The sequence below is a fragment of the Narcine bancroftii genome, chromosome 8 (genome assembly GCF_036971445.1).
Source record: "Narcine bancroftii isolate sNarBan1 chromosome 8, sNarBan1.hap1, whole genome shotgun sequence".
NCBI lineage: Eukaryota > Metazoa > Chordata > Chondrichthyes > Torpediniformes > Narcinidae > Narcine > Narcine bancroftii.
This window is the reverse complement of record NC_091476.1, coordinates 61724377-61748907: the sequence shown is the minus strand read 5'-3', so window position 1 is coordinate 61748907 and position 24531 is coordinate 61724377. Positions and strand designations below refer to the sequence as shown.

At 46.6% G+C, this 24531-nt stretch overlaps 1 protein-coding gene across 1 annotated transcript in view; it reads left to right on the top strand.

The window, feature by feature from the left end:
• The first annotated feature begins 15575 nt into the window (after positions 1 to 15575).
• Positions 15576 to 24531, top strand: part of LOC138740762 (protein YIF1A-like) — a 37759-nt gene continuing 28803 nt past the window's right edge. Inside the window, exons 1-2 of the mRNA XM_069893839.1 lie at positions 15576 to 15748; positions 21608 to 21831. Coding sequence (XP_069749940.1) covers positions 15721 to 15748; positions 21608 to 21831 — 252 coding nt within the window. The 5' untranslated portion in view covers positions 15576 to 15720. The remainder of the gene's footprint in view (positions 15749 to 21607; positions 21832 to 24531) is intronic.

Genomic DNA, 24531 nt, shown 5'->3' with positions numbered 1-24531 from the left:
TTGGGGGCCTTTCTTGATCCTCAGCACCCTCTCAGATTCCTGTTCCAATGCTTGGTTCCGACGAGAGTAGTGTCCAGCAGCCCACCCTGTGCATTGGTCCTTCAGCTATTGAGTCCGCTGGTCCACTACCGTGGTCACCGTCCTGTAGGGTTCTCAACTGGGGTGGGGGGGGATCTTCCCTCCCCACTGCTGAGCACAGGTAAAAATCTAACCAACCTTGTCTTAAATATATTTACTGAGGTCACCTCCAGTGTTTCAATGGGCAAATACCCCATCCTCATCTCCATCCTGGATCTTGAGGCTCTGCCCCTAGTCCTGGTCTCCCCCACCAATGGGAACAACTTACCAACCTCTATCTTATCAATGCCTTTCATAATTTTATATTTTTCAATAAGATCTGTTCCCATTCTTCTAAATTCCAGCAAGTACAGTCCCAGATGACTCAATTTCCCCTCAGAGGCCAACCCCCTCATCTCTGGAATCAACCTGGTGAACCTCCTCGGCATCACCTCCAAAGCCAATACATCCTTCCTCAAGTCAGGAGACCAGAACTGCAGATGCAACCTCACCAGTACCGTGTCCAGTTGCTCCAGTGTCCCTGCTCCTGAATTCAATCCCTCCAGAAATGAAGGCCAATGTTCCACTTGCCTTCTCCATAGACTGGCCAGGATTGGGGGAGGGGGGTATGAGGTCTGGGAACAATTTACACAAACCTGGGTTGCTTTCTTTGGAGTGGTCAGAGGTTGAGAGGTTCATAAAGATGTGATGTTGACGTGGACCTCCAAGTTTCTCCAAAGCAAATAAGCTGCCTGTTATGGGCCCAAAGGACCCCAAAACCCAGCAGCAATAGACATTCACCAAGACAAGTAGTTATTTAAACAAAAGTTGTTTTTAATTATCTTTAAACATTAAAACAGAATCAAACTAACTTATTTCTATTAACTTAATTAACCCAACTTAACCCCCTTCTAATTCTAAGTGCATGTGTATGTAAATTTAAGAAGAGTTCTTTGGTTCACAGTTCAATCTCACTTCTCATTCTTCCAGGTTCACTGGTTGCAGGTAATTCTTATACTGTGCACAGAATTTAGCATGTATAAAGTTTACCAGGCTTTGGTGCTTAAAAGATAAATGTTTACCGCTCATGAAGGTTCTTTGGAGGTTTGCAGAGAGAGATGTGTTGTTCCAGGATTTCCACAACTGAGGTACAATTAGTGACCTCAATGTCTTGCTTTTTTTATTTTTTTTTAATTTTTCACACTATAAACCATATTGACCAAGATACATAGACATTTTTCTTCTTAAATATATAGTGTCGTTTTCTCCCCCTTTTTTCCCCCTCCCTTCCCTCCCTCCCTCACTCCCTTTCCCATTTATTTAAAGTTCAAACTATAAGATACATTAAACCAGTTAAACAATGTTGTCACTAAATAAAAATAAACAAGAAATTTTACTGAGTCAGTTCTTTTCATTATCTTCTCCTTATGTCATTTTAGATGGTGGAATAGATTTCTCTATTGTGTTTCATGTATGCCTCCCATATTTGTTTGATATTTGTAATATTTCTTAAATTATATGTTATTTTTTTCTAATGGAATACACTTATTCATTTCTTATTGTATTCTCAAGTTATCTTCTAATTTCCAGGTTGACATAATACATTTTTTTGCTACAGCTAGGGCTATCATAACAAATCTTTTTTGTGCTCCATCCAAATCGAGTCCAAATTCTTTGTTTCTTATATTACTTAGGAGGAAAATCTCTGGTTTTTTTGGTATATTGCTTTTTGTGATTTTATTTAATATCTGGTTTAGATCTTCCCAAAATTTTTTCACTTTCTCACATGTCCAAATTGCATGAATTGTTGTTCCCGTTTCCTTTCTACAGCAAAAACATCCGTCTGATACCGTTGGATCCCATTTATTTAACTTTTGAGGTGTGATGTATAGCCTGTGTATCCAGTTATATTGTATCATACATAACCTCGTGTTTATTGTATTTCTCATAGTTCCGGAGCATAGCTTCTCCCATGTTTCATTCTTTATCTTTATGTTTAGATCTTGCTCCCATTTTTGTTTAGTTTTACCATTTGTTTCCTCGTTCTCCTTTTCTTGCAGATTGATGTACATGTTTGTGACAAATTTTTTGATTATCATTGTGTCTGTAATCACATATTCAAAATTGCTTCCTTCTAGTAACCTCAGACTGTTTCCCAATTTGTCCTTCAAGTAGGTTTTCAGTTGGTAGTATGCAAACATTGTATCGTGAGTTATATATTTATCCTTCATTTATTCAAAGGATAATAATTTATTTCCCAAAAAACAATTTTCTATTCTTTTGATCCCTTTTCTCTCCCATTGTCTAAAGGAAAGGTTATCTATTGTAAAAGGGATTAGCTGATTATGCGTCAATATTAGTTTTGGTAGTTGGTAATTTGTTTTATTCCTTTATACATGAATCTTCTTCCAAATGTTGAGGAGATGATGCAATACTGGTGAATTCCTACATTGTACCAATTTTTCATCCCATTTATATAGTATATGTTCAGGTATCTTCTCGCCTATTTTATCTAGTTCTAATCTGGTCCAATCTGGTTTTTTGCTTGTTTGATAAAAATCTGATAGGTATCTTAATTGTGCGGCTCTATAATAATTTTTAAAGTTTGGTAGTTGTAAGCCTCCTTGTTTGTACCATTCTGTTAATTTATCTAGTGCTATCCTTAGTTTCCCTCTTTCCATAAAATATTCCTTATTATTTTCTTTAACTCCTTGAAGAATTTCTCTGTTAGGCGTATTGGTAATGACTGAAATAGATATTATATCCTTGGGAAAATGTTCATTTTAATACAGTTTATCCTTCCTATCAGTGTTAGTGGTAAGTCTTTCCAATGCTCTAAGTCGTCTTGTAATTTTTTCATTAATGGATGGTAATTGTGTTTATATAGATGGCCGAGGTTTTTATTTATTTGTAGACCTAGGTATCGCATTGCTTGCGTTTGCCATCTAAATGGCGATTCTTTCTTAAACTTTGAGAAATCCGCATTATTCATTGGCATTGCTTCACTTTTATTTGCGTTGATCTTGTACCCCAACACTTCTCCATATTCCTTCAATTTCCTATGTAATTCTTTTATTGATATTTCTGGTTCTGTTAAGTATATTATAACATCATCTGCAAATAGACTGATTTTATATTCCTTGTCTTTTATTTTTATCCCTTTTATTTTATTTTCTGTTCTTATCAGTTCTGCTAGTGGTTCTATAGCTAACGCGAACAGTGAGGGAGATAGTGGACATCCCTGCCTCGTTATGCTTAAGTTAATGCTTAAGTTAAATTGTTTTGATATATATCTCCATTTACTGTCACTTTATATAATGCTTCAATCCAATTAATATATTTCTCTGGTAGGCTGAATTTTTGTAGTACTTTGAATAAATAATTCCATTCTACTCTGTCAAAGGCCTTCTCTGCGTCTAAAGCAACCGCTACTGTTGGAGTTTTATTTCCTTCTACTGCATGAATTAAGTTAATAAATTTACAAATATTGTCTGTTGTTCGTCTTTTTTTAATAAATCCAGTTTGGTCTAGATTTACTATTTTTGGTACATAGTCGGCTAATCTGTTTGCTAATAGTTTAGCTATTATCTTATAATCTGTGTTAAGTAATGATATTGGTCTATATGACGCTGGTGCAAGTGGGTCTTTCCCTGTCTTTGGTATTACTGTAATTATTGCTGTTTTGCATGAATCTGGTATGCTTTGTGTTTTATCAATCTGGTTGATTACTTCCAGAAGGGGAGGAATTAATAAGTCTTTAAATGTTTTATTGAATTCTATTGGGAATCCATCCTCTCCTGGTGTTTTATTGTTCGGTAATTTTTTAAATTATCTCCTGTAATTCTTCTATTTCAAATGGTTTTATTAATTTATTTTGCTCCTCTGTTTGTAATTTCGGTAGTTCAATTTTAGTTAGAAATTCATCTATTTTGTCTTCTTTCCCTTCGTTTTCAGTTTGATATAGTTGCTCGTAGAATTCCCTGAAATTTTCATTGATCTCTGTTGGATTATATGTAATTTGCTTCTCCTTTTTCCTTAATGCCAATACCATTCTTTTAGTTTGTTCTGTCTTAAGCTGCCATGTTAGAATTTTGTGCGTTTTTTCTCCTAGTTCATAATATTTCAGTTTTGTCTTCATTATGTTCTTCTCCACCTTATATGTTTGTAGTATTTCATATTTTATTTTTTATCTGCCAATTCTCTTCTTTTAGTTGTAACTTCCTTTATTGCTAATTCTTTTTCTATATTTGTTATTTCCCTTTCCAACTGTTGTTTCCCGATTGTAGTCCTTCTTCATCTTAGTTACATAACTTATTATTTGCCCTCTGATGAACACTTTCATTGCAACCCATAGTATAAACTTATCTTTCACTGATTCCATATTTATTTCAAAGTACATTTTAATTTGTCGTTCAATGAATTCTCTAAAATCCTGTCTTTTAAGTAGCATGGAGTTTAATCTCCATCTATACATTCTTGGTGGGATGTCCTCTAGCTCTATTGCCAATAATAGAGGTGAGTGGTCCGATAATAGTCTAGCTTTATATTCCGTTTTCCTAACTCTCCCTTGAATGTGGGCTGATAACAGGAATAGGTCTATCCTTGAATATGTTTTATGTCTGCCCGAATAATATGAATATTCCTTTTCCTTTGGGTGTTGTTTCCTCCATATATCCAAAAGTTGCATTTCTTGCATCGATTTAATTATAAATTTGGTTACTTTGTTCTTTCTGTTAGTTTTTTTTCCAGTTTTATCCATGTTTGAATCCAAATTAAGGTTAAAATCCCCTCCTATTAGTATGTTCCCTTGCATGTCTGCTATCTTCAAAAAAATATCTTGCATAAATTTTTGATCTTCTTCATTAGGTGAATATACATTGAGTAAATTCCAAAATTCTGAATATATCTGGCACTTTATCATTACATACCTCCCTGCTGGATCTATTATTTCCTCCTCTATTTTGATTGGTACATTTTTATTGATTAATATAGCTACTCCTCTGGCTTTTGAATTATATGATGCTGCCATTACATGCCCTACCCAGTCTCTCCTTAATTTCTTGTGTTCCACTTCAGTTAGATGTGTTTCTTGTACGAATGCTATATCATTTTTTTCTTTTTTCAGTAAATTTAACAGTTTCTTCCTTTTGATTTGGTTATGTATTCCATTAATATTTAAAGTCATATAGTTCAACATAGCCATTTCATACTTTGTTTATCTTTCCTTTCCATTTCCTCATCACCACCTTCCCTTCTTATCCATTTCTGCTTTCTTTTTTTGAACACATTATAAGACAACATTTCTAAAACATAAAATATTTCCACTATTCTCATATCTAAAATTCCTTTAACCCCAATAGCCCCTCCCCTTCCTGAGTGGCCCTTTGTCCCTTGTCGGGCAACCACATCTCCCCTCTCCATTTGGATTTGCGAATTCACTCGCAAGCATCAACTGATATCGCAGTAACTGTAATTCTTCCCCACCCAGCCCCCACAGAAAAGATTTTAATCTTCATATATAACAAAGGTCACTCTCTTAAATTCACTCTCCTTACTTCCTTTCTTCCCTTTCTTAGATACACACACATATACATATATATATATATATACATACATACCTACATACACACATACATATTTTGTTCTTGTTACATCTCTTCATCTCTTTGTCTGTTTTGTAGTTGTTCTGCAAATTTTTGTGTTTTGCTGCCCTGGAATAACTATTTTAAGTACTGCTGGGTATTTTAACATAAATTTATAACCTTTTTTCCATAGGGTCGTTTTTGCTGCATTAAACTCCTTCCTCTTCTTCAGGAGTTCAAAACTTATATCTGGATAGAAAAAAAAATTTTGACCCTTGTATTCCAGTGGTTTTTTGTCTTCTCTTATTTTCTTCATTGCCTTCTCCAATATATTTTCTCTTGTTGTATATCTTAGGAATTTTATTAGAATGGATCTTGGTTTTTGTTGTGGTTGTGGTTTAGGGGCTAATGTTCTGTGTGCCCTTTCTATTTCCATTTCTTCCTGTAATTCTGTTCTTCCTAGGACCCTGGGGATCCATTCTTTTATAAATTCTTTCATATTTTTGCCTTCTTCATCTTCCTTAAGGCCCACTATCTTTATATTGTTTCTTCTATTATAATTTTCCATTATATCTATCTTCTGAGCTAACAGCTCTTGTGTCTCTTTAATTTTTTTTTATCAGATTCTTCTAATTTCTTTTTTAAGTCTTCTACTTCCATTTCTATGGCTGTTTCTTGTTCTTCCACCTTGTCTACTCTTTTTCTTATATCTGTCATGATCATCTCTAATCTATTCATTTTTTATTCTTTTTTTTATTTCACTGAATTCTTGTGACTGCCATTCTTTTACTGTTTCCATATATTCTTTTAAAATATATATATCTATGTACTTGCCCTTCCCTTCATCTTCCATTTCTCTGTGTTCTTCCTCTTCTTCTTCTGAGTCCATTCCAGGATCTGTGTCCTTTACCTCTGTCTCTTCTGGTTTTCTTGTTGGGTTGTTTGTTTTATTTTGTTGGGTATTTTTGGTCTTCTTATATTAGAAGTGTCTTGATGTTGGTCTTCTTCCTCTGGGTTGGTCATCTGTTGTTTCTTTGATTTCTTATTTTTACTCTCTTCTTTCTTGCTCTCGTTATTTTCTGTTTTCCTCTTGCTGTTGTGTTGTAGTTGTCATTTTCAGCTGTCGAGATCGACTCCTCAGCTGGTCCCCCCTCCCGTCAGTGTTATTTTTGTCTTGCGCATCACACATGCGCGAGGATTCACGCATGCGCGGTTGTGCACTTTTGTTTGGCTCCGTGAGCCATTTTTGTAGTCTCGAGCTTGGGGATTCGACTGATCTCAGGGAGCGGGCTTCTGTCTCCACGGCGGGCATCCTCATACAGGTAAGGCCTTCACCTTCTTCTTCCGACGTCTTTCCTTCTTCTTTTCTTCCCATTGTTCTTGGCTTTTCTTTCTTTGCTGCCATTTTCTCCACACTTTTACTTTCACTTTGTTTTGGTTTTTATGTTTGTGCCTTTGGTTTTTCTCTATCTTTTTTTTACTTTTCTGGAGAGGGCTGGAGTTCTCCAACCGGCCACTACTCCATCACGTGACTCCTCTCCCACCTCAATGTCTTGCTGATGAAACTTGGCCCATCAGGGTTATCCAGATGATAACCTCTTTCTTTCAGGCTACACAGAGTTCTTTTCTGTTCTACTTATTCCAAGAGAAACATCAGACAGATCGCTCTTCCAGCCATCCGCCATTCTGGAGCTTTCTGTTTCCAACAAGCTTCTCCAGGATTGCACTGTTCAGCTGCTTTCAGTGTCACACACACTCACTGAGAGAGCTTATTTCACCCCTTTCTCTCTCCAACTCAGATTGCTTTTTAAAAAAATTTTATTTCTCACACTGTGAATCATATCATCCAAAATATGTACAAACGTTTCTCATTAAATATACACAGTGGCATTTTCCCCTTTCCCACTCTCCTCCAAAACCAATAAATATTCAACATATACAATACAATAAAACCATAAAACATCTTCACACAAGGGAAAAACAAAAAAGAAAAACATGTCATCTACTTTTACACACTAAATCAACTTGTTTTGTCTTCTTACTGTTTTAGGGGATGGAGGTCCGAGGCAAGTTCTCTCTGTTATGTTCCATGTATGGTTCCCAAATTTGTTCAAACAATGTGACTTTATTTTTAAAATGTTATGTTAATTTTTTCCAATGGAACACATTTATTCATTTCTATGTACCATTCGTGTATTCTCAGGCTCTCTTCCATTTTCCAAGTTGACATTATACATTTTTTTGCTACTGTTAAGGCTATTATAATGAATATTTTTTTTGAGCTTTATCCAATTTGAGACCAAGTTCTTTAACTTAAAAGAAAGATCTCTCGATTTTTTGGTATGTTGTTTTTTGTGATTTTATTTAATATCTAATTTAGTACATGCCTAAATTGCATGTACTGTTGTTCCCATTTCATTTTTACAGCGAAAACATCTATCTGATAATGTTGGATCCCATTCTTTTAAATTTTGAGGCGTGATATATAACCTGTATAACCAATTAAATTGTATCATGTGTAACCTTGTGTTTATTGTATTCTTCATAGTTCCAGAACATAACTTTTCCCATGTTTCATTCTTTATCTTTATGTTTAAGTCCTTTTCCCCACTTTTGTTTGAGTTTATAGCTTATTTCATCATTTTCCTTACCTTGCAGCTTAATGTACATATTTGTTATAAATCTTTTAATTATCATTGTATCTGTAATCACATATTCAAAGCCGCTTCCTTCTGGTAATCTCAATCTGTTCCACAATTTATCCTTTAAATAAGCTTTCAGTTGATGGTATGCAAACATCGTACCGTGAGTTATTCCATATTTGTACTTCAACTGTTCAAATGTTAATAAATTATTTCCCAAAAAACAATTTTCTATTCTCTTGATTCCTTTTCTCTCCCATTCTCTAAAGGAAAGGTTATCTATTGTAAAAGGGATTAGTGAATTTTGCGTCAATAACAATTTTGGTATTTGGTCATTCATTTTTTTCCTTTTTACGTGAATCTTCTCCCATATATTATGCAATACTGGTGAGCTGTTATATTACACCAGCTTTTCATCCCACTTATAAAGTATATGTTCCGGTACCTTCTCTCCTATTTTATCTAGTTCTATCTTAGTCCAGTCAGGTTTTTCTCTCTTCTGGTAAAAATCTGATAAGTACCTTAATTGTGTGGCTCTATAATAATTTCTGAAGTTTGGCAACTGCAAACCACCAACTCAGATAGCTTGAAAGCTCATGTGAATCTCTCACTTGCCACAAAACCCCCACCTTCTTCAGCAAACCACAGGCGTCATTCTTCTTGGTCAAGCTGTTGCCTTAAAGTAAACAAAACCCAGGAGTGACCTTTCTGTGAGCACTTTGTAGAAAGGTCTGAAGCCTTGTAAACAGCCAAAGTGTCTCCAGTCCAAACAATAGTTTATTCATTTTATGACATCATTTCAATGTGAAATGTGCATAGTATTCTCCATAGTTTCTGTAAAGTTCACTGAATATGAATTCTTCAGTATTTCAAGTAAGATCTGTTTTAAAATGTGTGTATTTTCTCTAATTTCACCAATTATCTCATAAATATATTTTCCATTACATGCCGAAACAAATTTAAATTCAAATTTTAAATGTACACATGCAGCACGGAAATAGGTCCTTATGCCCATGAGCCCGTGCCGCCCAATTGACCTACAACCTCCAGAATATTCCAATGGTGAAAGGAAACCGCAGCCCCCTGAGAAAAACCCACGCAGATGCGGGGAGAACAGACAAACTCCTCACAGACAGCCCAGTTCCGATCGCTGGCGCTGTAACGGCATGGCACTAACCCTGCCAGCCCAAACTTCATTCACTTTGCAAATTGAGCACAGCGATACAGCAAGAAGCACAAACATCCACCTTACCACAAAGGAGACTGCCCCATGACTTACAGTATTATCTTATTGATGCTTTTTTAAAATTTCCAGATGGCTTGAACATTTGAACTGACTGTTCCATGCAAGCACACACACCTCCCCCAAAGGTTTCTTAGGATTTGTTTCACCACTCGGACTGCCAGACAGGACAATGAGCTCCCTATCAGCTCCCAAATGCAGCCCCCCCTCCCCAATCCACTTTTCTTTTCCAGTCAGCTTCTTAAACTTACAAAATGTTTTATATTCTAAAATCTACTTTCTCAATGAGAAGAGTAGCCAGTCAGAATCTTTCTCCCAGTGTAAAAAAAATCTCTCACACACACCCACCAGGTAAGAGAGGCGGATATTTTAAAGAAAATGAGCAGGGCCCGGTATTTTGGCAAAGGCGTCTGGAATAGGTAGCCAGGAGTGGTGGTGGAAGCAAATATGAGTGTAGCTTCAAAGCAATTTCAGGATGGACACGTGAACACTGGCAGGGAAGAGAGGGATATAGATCATGTGCAATTAGCACCTGAGCAGCCTCAACCAAGGGCTGCGGCCCCAAGCACCGATCAATCCTTTCCTCCCACTGACTTGCTGAGTTCTTCCAGCAGGTTAGTTTTTGCACTCTGGATTCCAGCATCTGCAGTTTAACTTGGGCACAGACCTCGTGGACTCTGTGCTGTGTCCGTACCCTGATCTGTCCATGCCCAGCAGCAACCAAACAGTTAAACCAATTCCATACTCAGCACAAACATGTCATCTTCTCATTCTCCCTGAAGAACACAGATCTTATCCCTTTGGCCCACGATGTGTGCTGACCTATATGAACCTACTCAACGAACAAACAATAAGATAAAAAGAGGTCAGAGAAGATTGACTAGGATGAAACCTGGATTTCAGGAACTGAATTACAGTGAAGGGTTAAACAGGTTAGGACTTTATTCCCTGGCACGTAGAAGAATGAAGGTGGATTTGATAGAGGTATTTAAAATTATGAGGGGGACAGACAGAGTAAATGTAGGTCTGCTTTTTGCACTGACCTAGGTGAAGTACAAACCAGAGCACATGGGTTAAAGGTGAAAGGTTTGGGGGAATTTCTTCACATAGAGAGTGGTGGGAGTGTGGAATGAGCTGCCAGCTGAGGTGGTGAATGTGGGCTCAATTCTAATATTTGAGGAAGTTGGACAGTTACGTGGATGGGAGGGGTATGGACTGGGTGCAGGTCAGTGGGACTGGACAAAATAAAATAGTTCGTTATGGACTAGGAATGCTGTTTCTGTGCTGTAATGTTCTATGGTTAAACCACCCCTCTTTCACACTCTGAACCATCTCTTTTTCTTTCATCCATGTGCCTAAGTCTTTTAAATACCCCTACTGTTCCAGTCTCCGCCATGACCCTGGCAAGGCATTCCAGGCACCCGCTACTCTTTGTGTAAAAAAAACTTACCCTGACATCTCCCTGAAACTTTCCTCCCCTCACTTAGTGCAGACGTCTTCTGGTGTTTGTTACTCTTGCCCCGGGAACAAGGTGTCCACCCTGAACATGCCTCCCTTAAATCTTGCAGACCTTTACTGAGTCAACCTCTCATCCTTCTGGAGAAGCCCTCCCTCTGCTAACCTGGCCTCATCAGACTCGTTCTCCGCTCCAGGCAATATCCTGGTGAATCTCCTCTGCACCCTCTCCAAAACTTCCACATCCTTCCTGTATCGAGGTGACCAAGAACTTCTTTTTCCAATACTTGTATCGGTTTTACAGAAATAGTACATAAGAAAAAGCCATTAATCAATGGTAATATATAAAAAGGAATATACAGGAAAAAAATTATATAAAAATATTATATTTAAACTTAATATCTTAAAAGTCAAGCAGAAAAAAGTAGCAAACACAAATAATTACAATATATGGCTAATTGAAAAAGATTTTTAAAAAGTAACTATTATACTATTCTACAAATTCTAATCCCTTACCTTCTGAAGTTTTCTGGTAAGTACAAATAATTTCACTACCATTAAAATAAACCACAAATACATATAATTCCACTATCAAAAGAAATCACAAACTCACAAAGTTTATGAAATTATGAAAATAAAAGGACCCCATAAACTTAGAAAATTTAAATCCTTTTACAGTAAAAGAACATGTGATTTTTTTTCCGACATTAGGCATGTCATCTATCCATTCCATCAGTATTGAACGTCTAGCAATAAGGGAGGCAAAAGAGACTATGTGGGATTGAGATATATCGCCCCTTTCACACTGCCAAATAAAGTGGGTTGAACCAGGTAATTTAGCGGGTCCGTAGTGGGCAATTGGAGAACAACCCCCTTCACACCGCCAACCCTCCAAAAAGGCGAGTAAATGACCTGGGTTGCAGTACCTGGTAAACCGTTCACACTGGTTCATGTGACTATCTCGAATCTAGGGGGGGGGGGGGGGCCAACCTCAAGTGGCGACGCCTGGTAGGGCCGGTTTCCCGTTCATACTGCAGTCTACCAAGTACCCAAGTCAAATCCGAGTTAACTCGGCCGGGCTCTGACACAGCCCCCCCCCCTCAAGAGTGAGACCCCAGTTGACTTTTATCCCCCCCTGCCTGGAGAATTAAATTCAAATCAACTCTTTTAGTTGGTCCAATATGGGCGATTATACGATTACACATTGAGAACTAAAGATAAGGCGTGAAAAATACCTTCCCAAAAAATGGAAAGAGGTAACAAGAAATGGACACAATATTCCACAGCCGATTTCAGGTAGAATCACCTGGACAATGCAGCTCCGGGTTTCTGCGAGGGGACATTCGGATGGCAGTGCTGAAGGTGGTGTTCTGCCACCTGAAAGATCTGAAGCGGAGAGAGGTGCCACGGAGCAAACACTGGTCCCTGAGTCGGGGCAGGGGCAGCCGTCTGACAGCTCGCCTCCCTGCTGCCGACAGCCCCTTCCTCACTGCCTGATAGCCCCCTCCTCGCTGCCTGACAGCCCCCTCCTCACTGCCTGACAGTCCCTGGTACAAGACATCAGCGCTGACATCCCGCACCGGCCACCCCAGCGCTGACGTCCCACGCCGGGGACTGTCAGGCAGCGGGGACTGCTAGGCACCTGAAAGCTGCGAGGCGGTTTGCCTGGTGCTGCTTTCAGGTGCAATGGGGGAATTCTCTGAGCCGGAGAATATACCAACCCAAGGAGGTGCTCCTCCTGGCTGGGTTCTCCACTTTCAGGTGGCCACCCGACAGCCACATTAGAGTAGAATAGACAGCTTTACAGTCTGGCCACCTGAAAGCGGCTCAAGTGCGGTCTCACCAGAGATTTGTAAAGCTGCAACATGACCTCACAGCTCTTGAACTCAATCCCTCAACTAATGAATAGACTACATCGTGCTTAATATTCAATTTTATATAATAGGCTCATCATTTTGAATGTCAGAGCTTCTGACAGGGTTAGTTAACAATCTAAGTAGGTTGAGAACATGAGAAGTCATTGGTTTCTGGTGCCTGTTCCATCATTTCTCATTGTCCTTCACTCTGTATCCACTGAATCCCATCAGATCCAAACCCTATGGATCTTTGAAATTGACTTACAACACGGTAGAAGCTGATTCCAGCCATTTAAACCCGTTCTGCCCAATTTCACCCAAATTAACCTATAACCTCCAATACATTTTGAAGGGTGGGAGGAAACTGGAGGCCCCAGAGGAAACCCATGCAGACATGGGGAGAACATACAAACTCTTTACAGACAGCGACCCAGGTCGCTGGCACTGTAATACGGTTGTGGTCTCTGCTATGCAAACTGTGCCACCGTTTATTTTGGATATCCTCCAGTAACGGAGACTAAGGCAGGAGAGTTTCTCGTCAATGGGTGAAAAAAAAAAATGGATTCTCATCTCAGAGTTGTGGCTCCTGATTCTAGACACACCAATTCGGTGGGTTTCGGGGAGGTGGGGGGAGGGGGGGTTGGGGTTGTGGAGAGACATTCTCCATTTAGAGCAAAATTTGATAATCTGGCAATCCTGATAGCTCAACACGAGACCCATCTGGTTCGGCTGCCCAAGTTCCCTTTAAACTCACAAGAACCCCGGACCCCACACCCCTTTATACCCACAAGGACCCCGGACCAAACAACACTTTTATAACCTACAAAGACCCAGATCCCCACATACCCTTAAAACCCATGGGACCCCAGTCCCCTCACCCTGTATATACCCACCGGGATTCTGGTCCCCACATCCCTTTAATACCCACCGGACCCTCGGTCCCCACCCTCCCTTGAAATCCACCTGGACCAACCCACCGGGACCCCAGTCCCCACACCCGCTTTATACCCACTGAGATCCCTGTCCCCACCCTCCCTTAAAACCCACCAAGACCTTGGACTCCACCCTCCCTCGAAATCCACTGGGACCCCGGTCCCCACGCTTTCATGAAACCCACCGGGACCTCAGTCCCCACACTCCTTTGAAACACACCAGGACTCCAGTCCCCACTCTTCTTAAAACCCACTGGGACACCAGTCCCCACACCCCCTTTATACCCACCGGGACCCCGGTCCCCACCCTCCCTTAAAACCCACTGTGTTACCAGTCATCACCCTCCCTTAAAACCCACAGGGACCCTGGTCCCCACACTCCCTTAAAACCAACCAGGACTCGGTGCCCATCCTCCTTTGAAATCAACCAGGACTCCAGTCCCCACCCACCCTTAAAACCCACTGGAATCCAGTCCCCACTCTTCCTTAAAACCCACCGGGACCACGGTCCCCACCCACCCTTAAAACCCACCGAGACCCCTGTCCCTTAAAACTGACCAGGACCCTGAACCCCATCCTCCTTCAAAATCCACCAGGACCCCAAACCCCACCCACCCTTAAAACCCACTGGGACCCCAGTCACCACACCCCCTTTATTCCCATTAACCCCACTAGGTCACCAGTCATCACCCTCCCTTAAAACCCACTGGGATCCCGGACCCCAGCCTCCCTTGAAAACCACCAGTACCCCAGTCTCCACCTTCCCTTAAAACCCACAGGAACCCCAGTCCCCACCCTCCCTTAAAACCCATGGGGCCCCCAGTCCCACCCTCCCTTAAAACCCACCTGGACACCTGTCCCCACCCTCCCTTAGTCCCCACTGGACCCTTGCCCCCATACTCCCTCAAAACCCACCTGGACCCCTGTCCCTACACTCCCTTAAAACCCACCAGGACCCCGATCCCCACCCTCTCTTTAAAACCCATGGAGAACCCAGTCACCACACCCTATTATTTCCCACCTGGACCCTGGTCCCCACCCTCCCTTAAAACCCACTGGAACACCAGTCATCATCCTCCCTTAAAATCCATTGGGATCCTGGTCCCCACCCTCCCTTAAACCCCACAGGGATCCCAGTCCCCACATTCCCTTAAAACCAACCAGGACCCTGGTGCCCATCCTCCTTTGAAACCCACCGGGACTCCAGTCCCTTAAAATCCACTGTAACTCCGGTCCCCACACCCCCTTTATACCCATCAGGACCCTGGTACACATCCTCCCTTAAAACCCACTGGGACACCAGTCATTACTCTCTCTTAAAACCCACTGGGACCCCGGTCCCTGAGGAGTTTAATCACATAAAAATCAAACTAATTTCTAGTATGCTGGGGTAAAATCCAATCATCTGGGAAAATGGCCAGATGGTTGGGGTTTCACTGCATAATTACTTTCCGTGACGATATCCCTGATTCTCCAGGTCTGCTTCAACAGGTTATGTCCAACTAATTTCGGTATGGCAACAAAAAAAGAGCGACATCCCCTTTAAGATGCCATCCCTTTAAATCCATCATAACAAACTATTTTGAAACTGCTCTTTGATTATTTTTCCCTTCGGGGGCGGGGTTTCGTGAAGGAAGCTGGCGCCGGGGGTGGCCTCCCCCGGGAAGCCGTGGAACGGGGATTGCCCCCGACTCCGCCATTGCCGCTCCGCCGTGGCTCTGTCTTCGTGGCAGTAGTGCCGCCGGGTCGTACTGCGCCTGCGCCGCCTCCCACGGCGAGAGGAGGGACAACCAACCTTGACGCCGCAGGGTCCGTTCAGACGGACGTCCGCAAGGGCCAATCGGAAGCGAAGGCGGCGGGGCGCGGGAGACTCACGGGGCGGGACCGGGAGCTGAAGCTGGTGGTTTGGTTGAGAGAGCGAAGGCGGTGGCGGAGTGGGTGAAGGCCGCGGTCATGGCTCAGTACGGCGGCTACCGGGAACGTGAGTGTCCCGGCGGCACCTGGTCTCGGGTGGAGGGGAGTGTTATGGTGGATTGGTGAAATGGGAGAAGGGGTAGGGGGGACCTGATAGAGAGAAGGGGGAGGGGGCGGAATGATGAGGGGATGATGAGGGAAGGGGGGGATGATGAGGGAAGGGGGGGATGATGAGGGAAGGGGGGGATGATGAGGGAGGGGGGGATGATGAGGGAAGGGGGGATGATGAGGGAAGGGGAGATGTTGAGGGAAGGGGGGATGTTGAGGGAAGGGGGGATGTTGAGGGTAGGGGGGATGTTGAGGGTAGGGGGGATGTTGAGGGAAGGGGGGATGTTGAGGGAAGGGGGGATGTTGAGGGAAGGGGGGATGTTGAGGGAAGGGGGGATGTTGAGGGAAGGGGGGATGTTGAGGGAAGGGGGGATGTTGAGGGAAGGGGGGATGTTGAGGGAAGGGGGGATGTTGAGGGAAGGGGGATGTTGAGGGAAGGGGGGATGATGAGGGAAGGGGGGATGATGAGGGAAGGGGGGATGATGAGGGAAGGGGGGATGATGAGGGAAGGGGGGATGATGAGGGAAGGGGGGATGATGAGGGAAGGGGGGATGATGAGGGAAGGGGGGATGATGAGGGAAGGGGGGATGATGAGGGAAGGGGGGATGATGAGGGAAGGGGGGATGATGAGGGAAGGGGGGATGATGAGGGAAGGGGGGATGATGAGGGAAGGGGGGATGATGAGGGAAGGGGGGATGATGAGGGAAGGGGGGATGATGAGGGAAGGGGGGATGATGAGGGAAGGGGATGATGAGGGAAGGGGGGAGGCCCCCTGATCGAGGGAAGGGGTGGATGTGGGGGAGGGGGTGGTGGGGACCTGCTGAGGGGGAGGGGGGTGGGGGCCTGCTGTGTTGGGAGGGGGTGGGGGCCTGCTGTGGGGGAGGGGGTGGTGGCCTGCTGTGGGGGAGGGGGTGGTGGCCTGCTGTGGGGGAGGGGGTGGTGGCCTGCTGTGGGGAAGGGGGTGGTGGCTGCGGCCTGCTGTGGGGGAGGGGAGGATAATGGGGGAAGGGGTGGTGGCGGCCTGCTGTGGGGGAGGGGGTGGTGGCGGCCTGCTGTGGGGGGAGGGGGTGGTGGCGCCCTGCTGTGGGGGAGGGGGTGGTGGCGGCCTGCTGTGGGGGAGGGGAGGATAATGGGGGAAAGGGTAGTGGAGGCCTAATGGAGGGGGATTGATGGGGAAGGGGGTTTGATTGGGGAAGTGGTAGTGGGGGCCTGATAGAGTGGAGGAAGAATGATGGGGGAAGGAGTAGTTGCGGCCTGATGGGGAGAGGGGTGTTTGATGGAGAGGCAGATAGGTCATGGGGGCCGGACGGCCTGAGTTGGTTTGATGGGGGAGGGGGGATGATAAGGGAAGGGGTAGTCGCGGCTTGATATGGGGGAATGGGTAGTGGTGGCCTGATATGGGGGAGGGGTTTTTTTGGGGAAGCGAAGGTTGATGGGGGAAGGCGTAGTGGGGGCCTGATAGTGGATGTGAGTGGTTTGAAGGGGGAGGGGTGGTTGATGGGGGAAGGGATAGCGGGGGCCTGATAAGGGGGAGGTGGAATGATGTGGGAAAGGGTAGTGGGGCCTGATAGGGGAGGGAGGGAGTAATGATGGGGGAAGGCGTAGTGGGGGCCTGAAGTGGGGGATGAAGGTTTGATGGGGGACTGGGGTTATTTGGAGCCTGTTAGGAGCAATGAAGAAGAATGAGTAGTGGGGGCCTGATCGGGAGGAGTGTGGATGATGGGGATAGGGGTAGTGGGGTCCTGATAGGGGGGGTGGGAAAATGAAGGGGGAAGGGTCAGTGGGGGCCTGATAGAGGGGAGAGGGTTTGATATGGTAGGGGGGATCATGGGGGAAGGGGAAATGGGGGCCTGATAAGGGGCATGGGCTGGAGTGGGTTTGATGTGGTAGGGGGGGTGATGGGGGAAGGGTTAGTGGGGGCCTCATGGGGTGGGAGGTTTGATATGGGAGGGGAGGTTAATGGGGGAAGGGGTAGTCGGGGCCTGATAAGTTGGGAGGGGAGATGATGGGGGAAAGGGATAGTGGGAACCTGATAGGAGGGGTGGGAGGTTTGATAGGGGAGGGGAGGTTAATGGGGGGAAGGGGTAGTGGGGGCCTGATAGGGGGGATAATGGGGAAAGGTGTAGTGGGGAGGGCGGATTAATGGGAAAGGGGTTTGATGCTGTAGGGATAGTGGGCGCCTGTTAGGGGGGGATGGGGTAGATGGGGGAATGGGTAGTGGGGACATGATAGAGGGGAGCGGATAAAGGGGTAGTTGGTAGTGAGGAGAGGGTTTATTGGGGGAGGGGGAATGATGTGGGAAGGGGAAGTCTGGGTCTGATAGGGAGGGAGTGGGAGATTTGATGGGGGAGTGGGGGGCCTGATCAGGGGGGACCATGGGGGAAGGGGTTGTGGGGACCTGATCGGGGGAGGTGTAATGATGGGGTAAAGAGTAATGGCGGCCTGAAAGGGGGGGGGAAGGGGTGATGATGGAGGAAGAGGTCGTGGGGGTCTGATCGGGAGGAGGTGCAGTGATGGAGGGAAGGGTCGTGGGGGGCCTGATGGGGGGATGTGGAATGATGGAGGGAAGGGTAGTGGCGGCCTGATGTGGGTGAAGGGGTGGTGGCGGCCTGATGTGGGGGAAGGAGTGGTGGCAGCCTGATGTGGGGGAAGGGGTGGTGGCGGCCTGATGTGGGGGAAGGGGTGGTGGCGGCCTGATGTGGAGGAAGGGGTGGTGGCGGCCTGATGTGGGGGAAGGGGTGGTGGCGGCCTGATGTGGGGGAAGGGGTGGTGGCGGCCTGATGTGGGGGAAGGGGTGGTGGCGGCCTGATGTGGGGGAAGGGGTGGTGGCGGCCTGATGTGGGGGAAGGGGTGGTGGCGGCCTGATGTGGGGGAAGGGGTGGTGGCGGCCTGATGTGGGGGAAGGGGTGGTGGCGGCCTGATGTGGGGGAAGGGGTGGTGGCGGCCTGATGTGGGGGAAGGGGTGGTGGCGGCCTGATGTGGGGGAAGGGGTGGTGGCGGCCTGATGTGGGGGGGAAGGGGTGGTGGCGGCCTGATGTGGGGGGGAAGGGGTGGTGGCGGCCTGATGTGGGGGGGTAGGGGTGGTGGCGGCCTGATGTGGGGGAAGGGGTGGTGGCGGCCTGATGTGGGGGAAGGGGTGGTGGCGGCCTGATGTGGGGGAAGGGGTGGTGGCGGCCTGATGTGGGGGAAGGGGTGGTGGCGGCCTGATGTGGGGGAAGGGGTGGTGGCGGCCTGATGTGGGGGAAGGGGTGGTGGCGGCCTGATGTGGGGGAAGGGGTGGTGGCGGCCTGATGTGGGGGAAGGGGTGGTGGCGGCCTGATGTGGGGGAAGGGGTGGTGGCGGCCTGATGTGGGGGAAGGGGTGGTGGCGGCCTGATGTGGGGGAAAGAGGTAGTGGGCCTGATAGGGTGGATGGGGGAAGGGGTAGTGGGGGCCTGATTGGTGGAGGGGGTTTGGTGGACTGATAGGGGGTTGATGGGGAAGGGCAGATGATGGGGGAAGGAGTAGTGGTTGCCTGATAAGGGGGAGGTGGAATGATGGGGGAAAGGGTAGTGGGGGCCTAATAGGGGGGAGGAGTGATGATGGCGGAAGGGGTAGTGGGGGCCTGATCGGGAGGAGTGTGGATGATAGTGGGGTCCTGATATAGGGGAGAGGGTTTGATGTGGTAGGAGGGGGTCATGGGGGAAGTGGGGGCCTGATGGGGTGGATGGGAGGTTTGATAGGGGAGGGGTTTAATGGGGGAAGGGGTAGTGGGGGCCTGATAGGGGAAGGGGTAGTGGGGGCCTGATAGGGGAGGGGGTTGTTTGATGGGGGAGGGGAGAATGATGGTTAAGGGGTAGTGGGAGTTTGATTGGCTGAGGGCATTTGCTGGGGGTGGGGGAATGATGGGAATGTAACAGGAGCCTGATAGTGGTTAGAGGGTTTTGATGGGCATGGGGCTATGATGGGGGAAGGGGTAGTGGGGGCCTCATTGGGGGGGGATGGAAAATTGATGGGAAGGGGGTTTGATGCGGTAAGGGGTAGTGGGGGCCTTGTGGGGGGGGGATGATGGGGGAAGGGCTAGTGGGGGGCCTGATCGGATGGAGAGGGAGTTTGATTGGCGTGGGGAGATGATGGGGGAAGGGGTAGTGGGGGCCTGAGGGGGGAGGGTGGATAATGGGGGAAGGAGTTGTGTAGGCTTGATAGCGGGGAGGTGGAATGATGGGGGAAAGGGTAGTTGATGGGGGAAGGGGGGAATGATGGGGGAAGGGGGGAATGATGGGGGAAGGGGGGAATGATGGGGGAAGGGGGAATGATGGGGGAAGGGGGAATGATGGGGGAAGGGGGAATGATGGGGGAAGGGGGAATGATGGGGAAGAGGGGGATGATGGAAGGGGGGGATGATGGCGGAAGGGTAATAGGGTCTTGATAGGGGAGAGGATTTTATTGATGGGGAAGGGTTAGTGGAGGCTTGATGGTGGGATGATGGAGGGGGATTGAATGCTGATGGAGAGGGAAAGTGGGGCTGATAATGGGGGTTCTCATTGGAATGGGGGTGGTGTCTGATGAAGTGGGTTAGGTGGGCTGATAGAGGGGGAAGTGGGGGCTATTGAAGAGGGGGCATGGGGAAGGAGGGATCTCGTTGAGTTGAGTGGGGTAGGAGGCCGAGGGGGATTTTGTGGGAAGCTGGAATGGGGAGATGGCTGGATATGGGGGAGGAGAGGGGATGATGGGATGAAGAAAGAGGGAAAATGGAGAGGGGATGAGGATGGAGGGGGTGATGGGGTGCAGAAGTGGGAGGGGTAATGATGAGGCAAGGGGTTTCGGGGTACTGGGGTGGAGACGTGGGGAGGATGAACAGGAAGAGGTGTGGGGGTGGACTAGGGGGAGGGTGGTCTGGCAATGTCGTGCAGGGGAACCTGCAGAGGAGGATTTGATGAAAAAATTTGTATGGGGTGAGGTGTGGGAGGGGATTTGGATGGGGTGAGGAGGGAGTGGGAGGAAATGATTTGGATAGGGTAAGGAGGGGATTTGGACGGGCTGAGGAGGGGACGGATAGGTGAAGTATGGGTTTTGGATGGGTGAAGAGTGGGTGGGGGGGGTGTGGATGTGGATGGGTGTGAGGGGGGATGGGGGAAGGAGGTGATTTGAGCAGGTGATGTGGAGATTTGGAAGGGTGAGGTGGTGGGGAGGGGTTGGATAGGATATGGATGGGTGAGGGTGGGGATTTGGTTGGGTGGGGGGAGGGGATTTGGAAGTGTGTGGGGGGTGGAGAGGGAGTGGATGCTGTTCAAATCTTTGGTTGTCTTTTTCTTCCCGTTGATCCCTTGTGAGTTCTGTTACTGCACTTGACCCCAGCATCTGCCGAGTTTTCCAGGTTAAAACTGCAGTGCTGGCATGAGATGCAGCTCCTTGTCCTGATGGCGGTGGATACCTGAGGGCTACCTGTCCACGTCATGTTATATCTCCAACATGGTGGTTCGCACCAGCAGCATGGGTTTGAACCTGACGTCGTCTGTGGGGATTTTGTGTTTTCTCGTGACTTTTTGGGTTTCCACCAGTTGCTTCGGTTTCCTCCCAACCTTCAAAGTGTATGGGGTTTGTGTGTTAGTTAGGCATCAGGGGCTCGTGGGCCTGTTACTGTGCTGTATGTCCAGAGCATCATCAACTGTGAGCAGGGATTCTCAAAGAAAGCCGTCATTCTTCCCTCCAGATGGTGCACAGGGCCATCATTTTGTGGCCTCCCACTCCTGTGACCCATTTACAGAGCCACTGCATTTTTGGTTCATTAATAACCTCACCCAATTCCTGACAAGGGGGACTTGTGCTTTGCTTCCTAGCTCCCAAGCAGAGACTGCGGGGTATGAACCCCAGCATCATGGATCCCAACCAACTCTTTGACGACACCAGTGCGTCCCAGCACCCCCAGGCCACCAGCTACTCCGTCCAAGGGATCGACGTGGGGCTTCCCATCAATAACTTCCTCAGTGAACCAGTCACCAATGTTGCCATGGCTTATGGCACCACAATAGCAAGCCAAGGGAAAGACCTGGTTCATAAAGAGGTAGGTATGACCGTAATGGAGAATCTGCTTTGCTTTGTTTTATTTTAGACCATCAGACGTTGGAGCAGAAACAGCCTGAGAGTGTCTGATCTCAGTAGCTAAGCAGGCACAGGACTGGCCAGTACTTGGAGGGGAGACCGCCCGGGAGCACAAGGGGCTGTGGGTTTCCGTGAGGGGCACTGGTCAAAGGGGATGACTCTCTGTCTACCTTATGATGGACAAAAGTTAAAGAATTTCATGTATGTTACATTCTAAAATGTAGCATTATGTGATGTAGCATTATGCCACTGCCTGGCCTTCTCCCCATAACCTTTGATGTCGTGGCTAATCAAGACCCTATCAATCTCCTCCTCAAATGCACCCAGTGACCCGGCCTCCACAACCGCCTGTGGCAACAAATTCTACACATTCACCACCCTCTGGCTGAAGAAATTCCTCCGCTCTCAGCGGATGCCCTTTAATCCTGAAGTTGTGCCTTCTTGTCCTAGACTCTCCCACTGTGGGAAACCTTTCTACATCTACTCTGTCCACGCCTTTCAACGTTCAAAATGTTTTAATGAGATTCCTCCCCCCCTTAATTTCCAAGAGCTGTCAGAAGTCCTTCCTATGATAGCCCCCTTCATTCCCGAATCATCCTAGTGAACCTCCTTTGAATACTCTCCCATGTCATTCTTCATCATAATATATAATTGCAGAGACACCAAAAACTGCAGATGTTGGAATCTTGACCCAGTAAAGCCAAGCTGGAGGGGCTTAGTGGGTCAGGCAGGATCCACAGGGAGATGCAGTCAACTTGTAACATTGACTTGAATATTTTTAAAAAAATTAATTCAGACACAGTGCAGTAGCGGGTCCTTCCGCCCAATGAGGCTGTCCCACCCAAATTTATTGTGCATCACCTTTGGGGTGGTTGGGAGTTCCTGGATCTCGACCTGATAAGGGAACGGGTTGTGATGACTTATGCTGCACGATGGACAACATGGATACAGTTAGAACATTCCAGCATAGTAATGCCCTTTGGCCAACCTCTGGAAACCTACTCCACATCAATCTAACCCTTCCCTCCCTCACACCCAGAACCCTCTATTTTTATTGCATTCATGTGCCTGTCCAAGGGCTTTCTAAATGTCCCTCTTGTACCAGCCTCCACCACCACACCTGACAATACTCTCCAGGCACAAACTACTCCCTGAGTGAAAACCTTGCCTCCAACATAGCTCCTAAACTCTTCTCCCCTCACTTTAAACCAACATCCTTTGATATTTGCTGTTGTCACCCCAGGAAAAACTTGAGTGGAACTCAGGAACTGTCTTAAAATAAAAACATAACACTCAGCAGGTCAAACCGTGTACGTTATGTAGCAAAGATAAAGATACAGAACCAATATTTAGGGCCTGAGCCCGTCATCAAAATGTAGCCAGGTTCCTGAACAAAATGGTGGGGGGCAGAAACACAGACCCACAGGCAGGATGTATTAGGTGATAAGGGAGGGAGGACACACCAGCAAACAGGATGGGGGGTGGGGGGAGAAATGGCTCTGTAAATGGACAAGGAAGGGGGTGGAGAGCTGGAGGAAAGGAGACAGAGAGATGGGGAAGAGAGGGAGTATGGTGAGTGGGCTAGCATAAGCCGGAGAAGTCCATGTTCGAGCCTTCCGTTTGGAGAGGGCCCAGATGGAATATGAGGGGGTGCTCCTCCAGTTTACGGGTATGACAGTGTACGAGGCCATGGACAGACATGTCAGCGCAGGAGCGGGGTGCAGAATTGAGGAGTTCGGCCACTGGGAGATCCCTGTCATTGATGCGGGCAGAGCGAAGGTACTCAGTGAAGCGACCTCCCAGGCTGCGCCCAGTGTCTTCAATGTAGAGAGGGCCACCACGAGATTTTAGGCACCTGTCTACACTTTGTTCACATCTTGATGAAGGGCTTAGGCCTGAAGCATTGGTTGTGTATCTTTTTCTTTGCTATGTCAAACCATGGTTTGACCTGCTGAGTTTCTCCAGTGTTGTGTTTGTACTTCAATCACAGCATTTGCAGATCTTTGTGTTTTACTCCATCTATGCCGTTACATAGATATCCATATCCATATCCTTCACTTGAGGACACTAGAAAATGAGATGGGATTTTAAAGCAGTTGGTGCTGCCTGCCTTTCATTACCCATCTGGTTTCTGAATTGACCTTGAACTTTTCCACTGCCACACACAAATGTGCTGGAGAACTCGAATTGCACAGTGTTCACAGAAAATAAAGGGTAACCAACATTTCTGGCCTGGGCCCTTCATCAAAGGAGAAGCAAAATTGGGGGGGAATGTAACGAGGTAACAAAGGGCTCGGGCAGAAACATTGGTTACCCTTTACATCCTGTGTATGCAGCATAACCTGTTTGGTTTCTCTAGCACGGTTGTGTATTACACTCGGGGGGTGGGGGGGGGGGGGGGGGAGGTAGCGAGGTAACGAAGGGCTCGGGCTGAAACGTTGGTTACCCTTTACATCCTATGTATGCAGCATGACCTACGTGGTTTCTCTAGCACGTTTGTGTATTGCACTCGGGGGTGGGGGGGGGAGGTAGCGAGGTAACGAAGGGCTCGGGCTGAAACGTTGGTTACCCTTTACATCCTGTGTATGCAGCATGACCTGCTTGGTTTCTATAGCACGGTTGTGTATTGCACTCGACCCCGACGTCTGCAGACCTTCTTGTT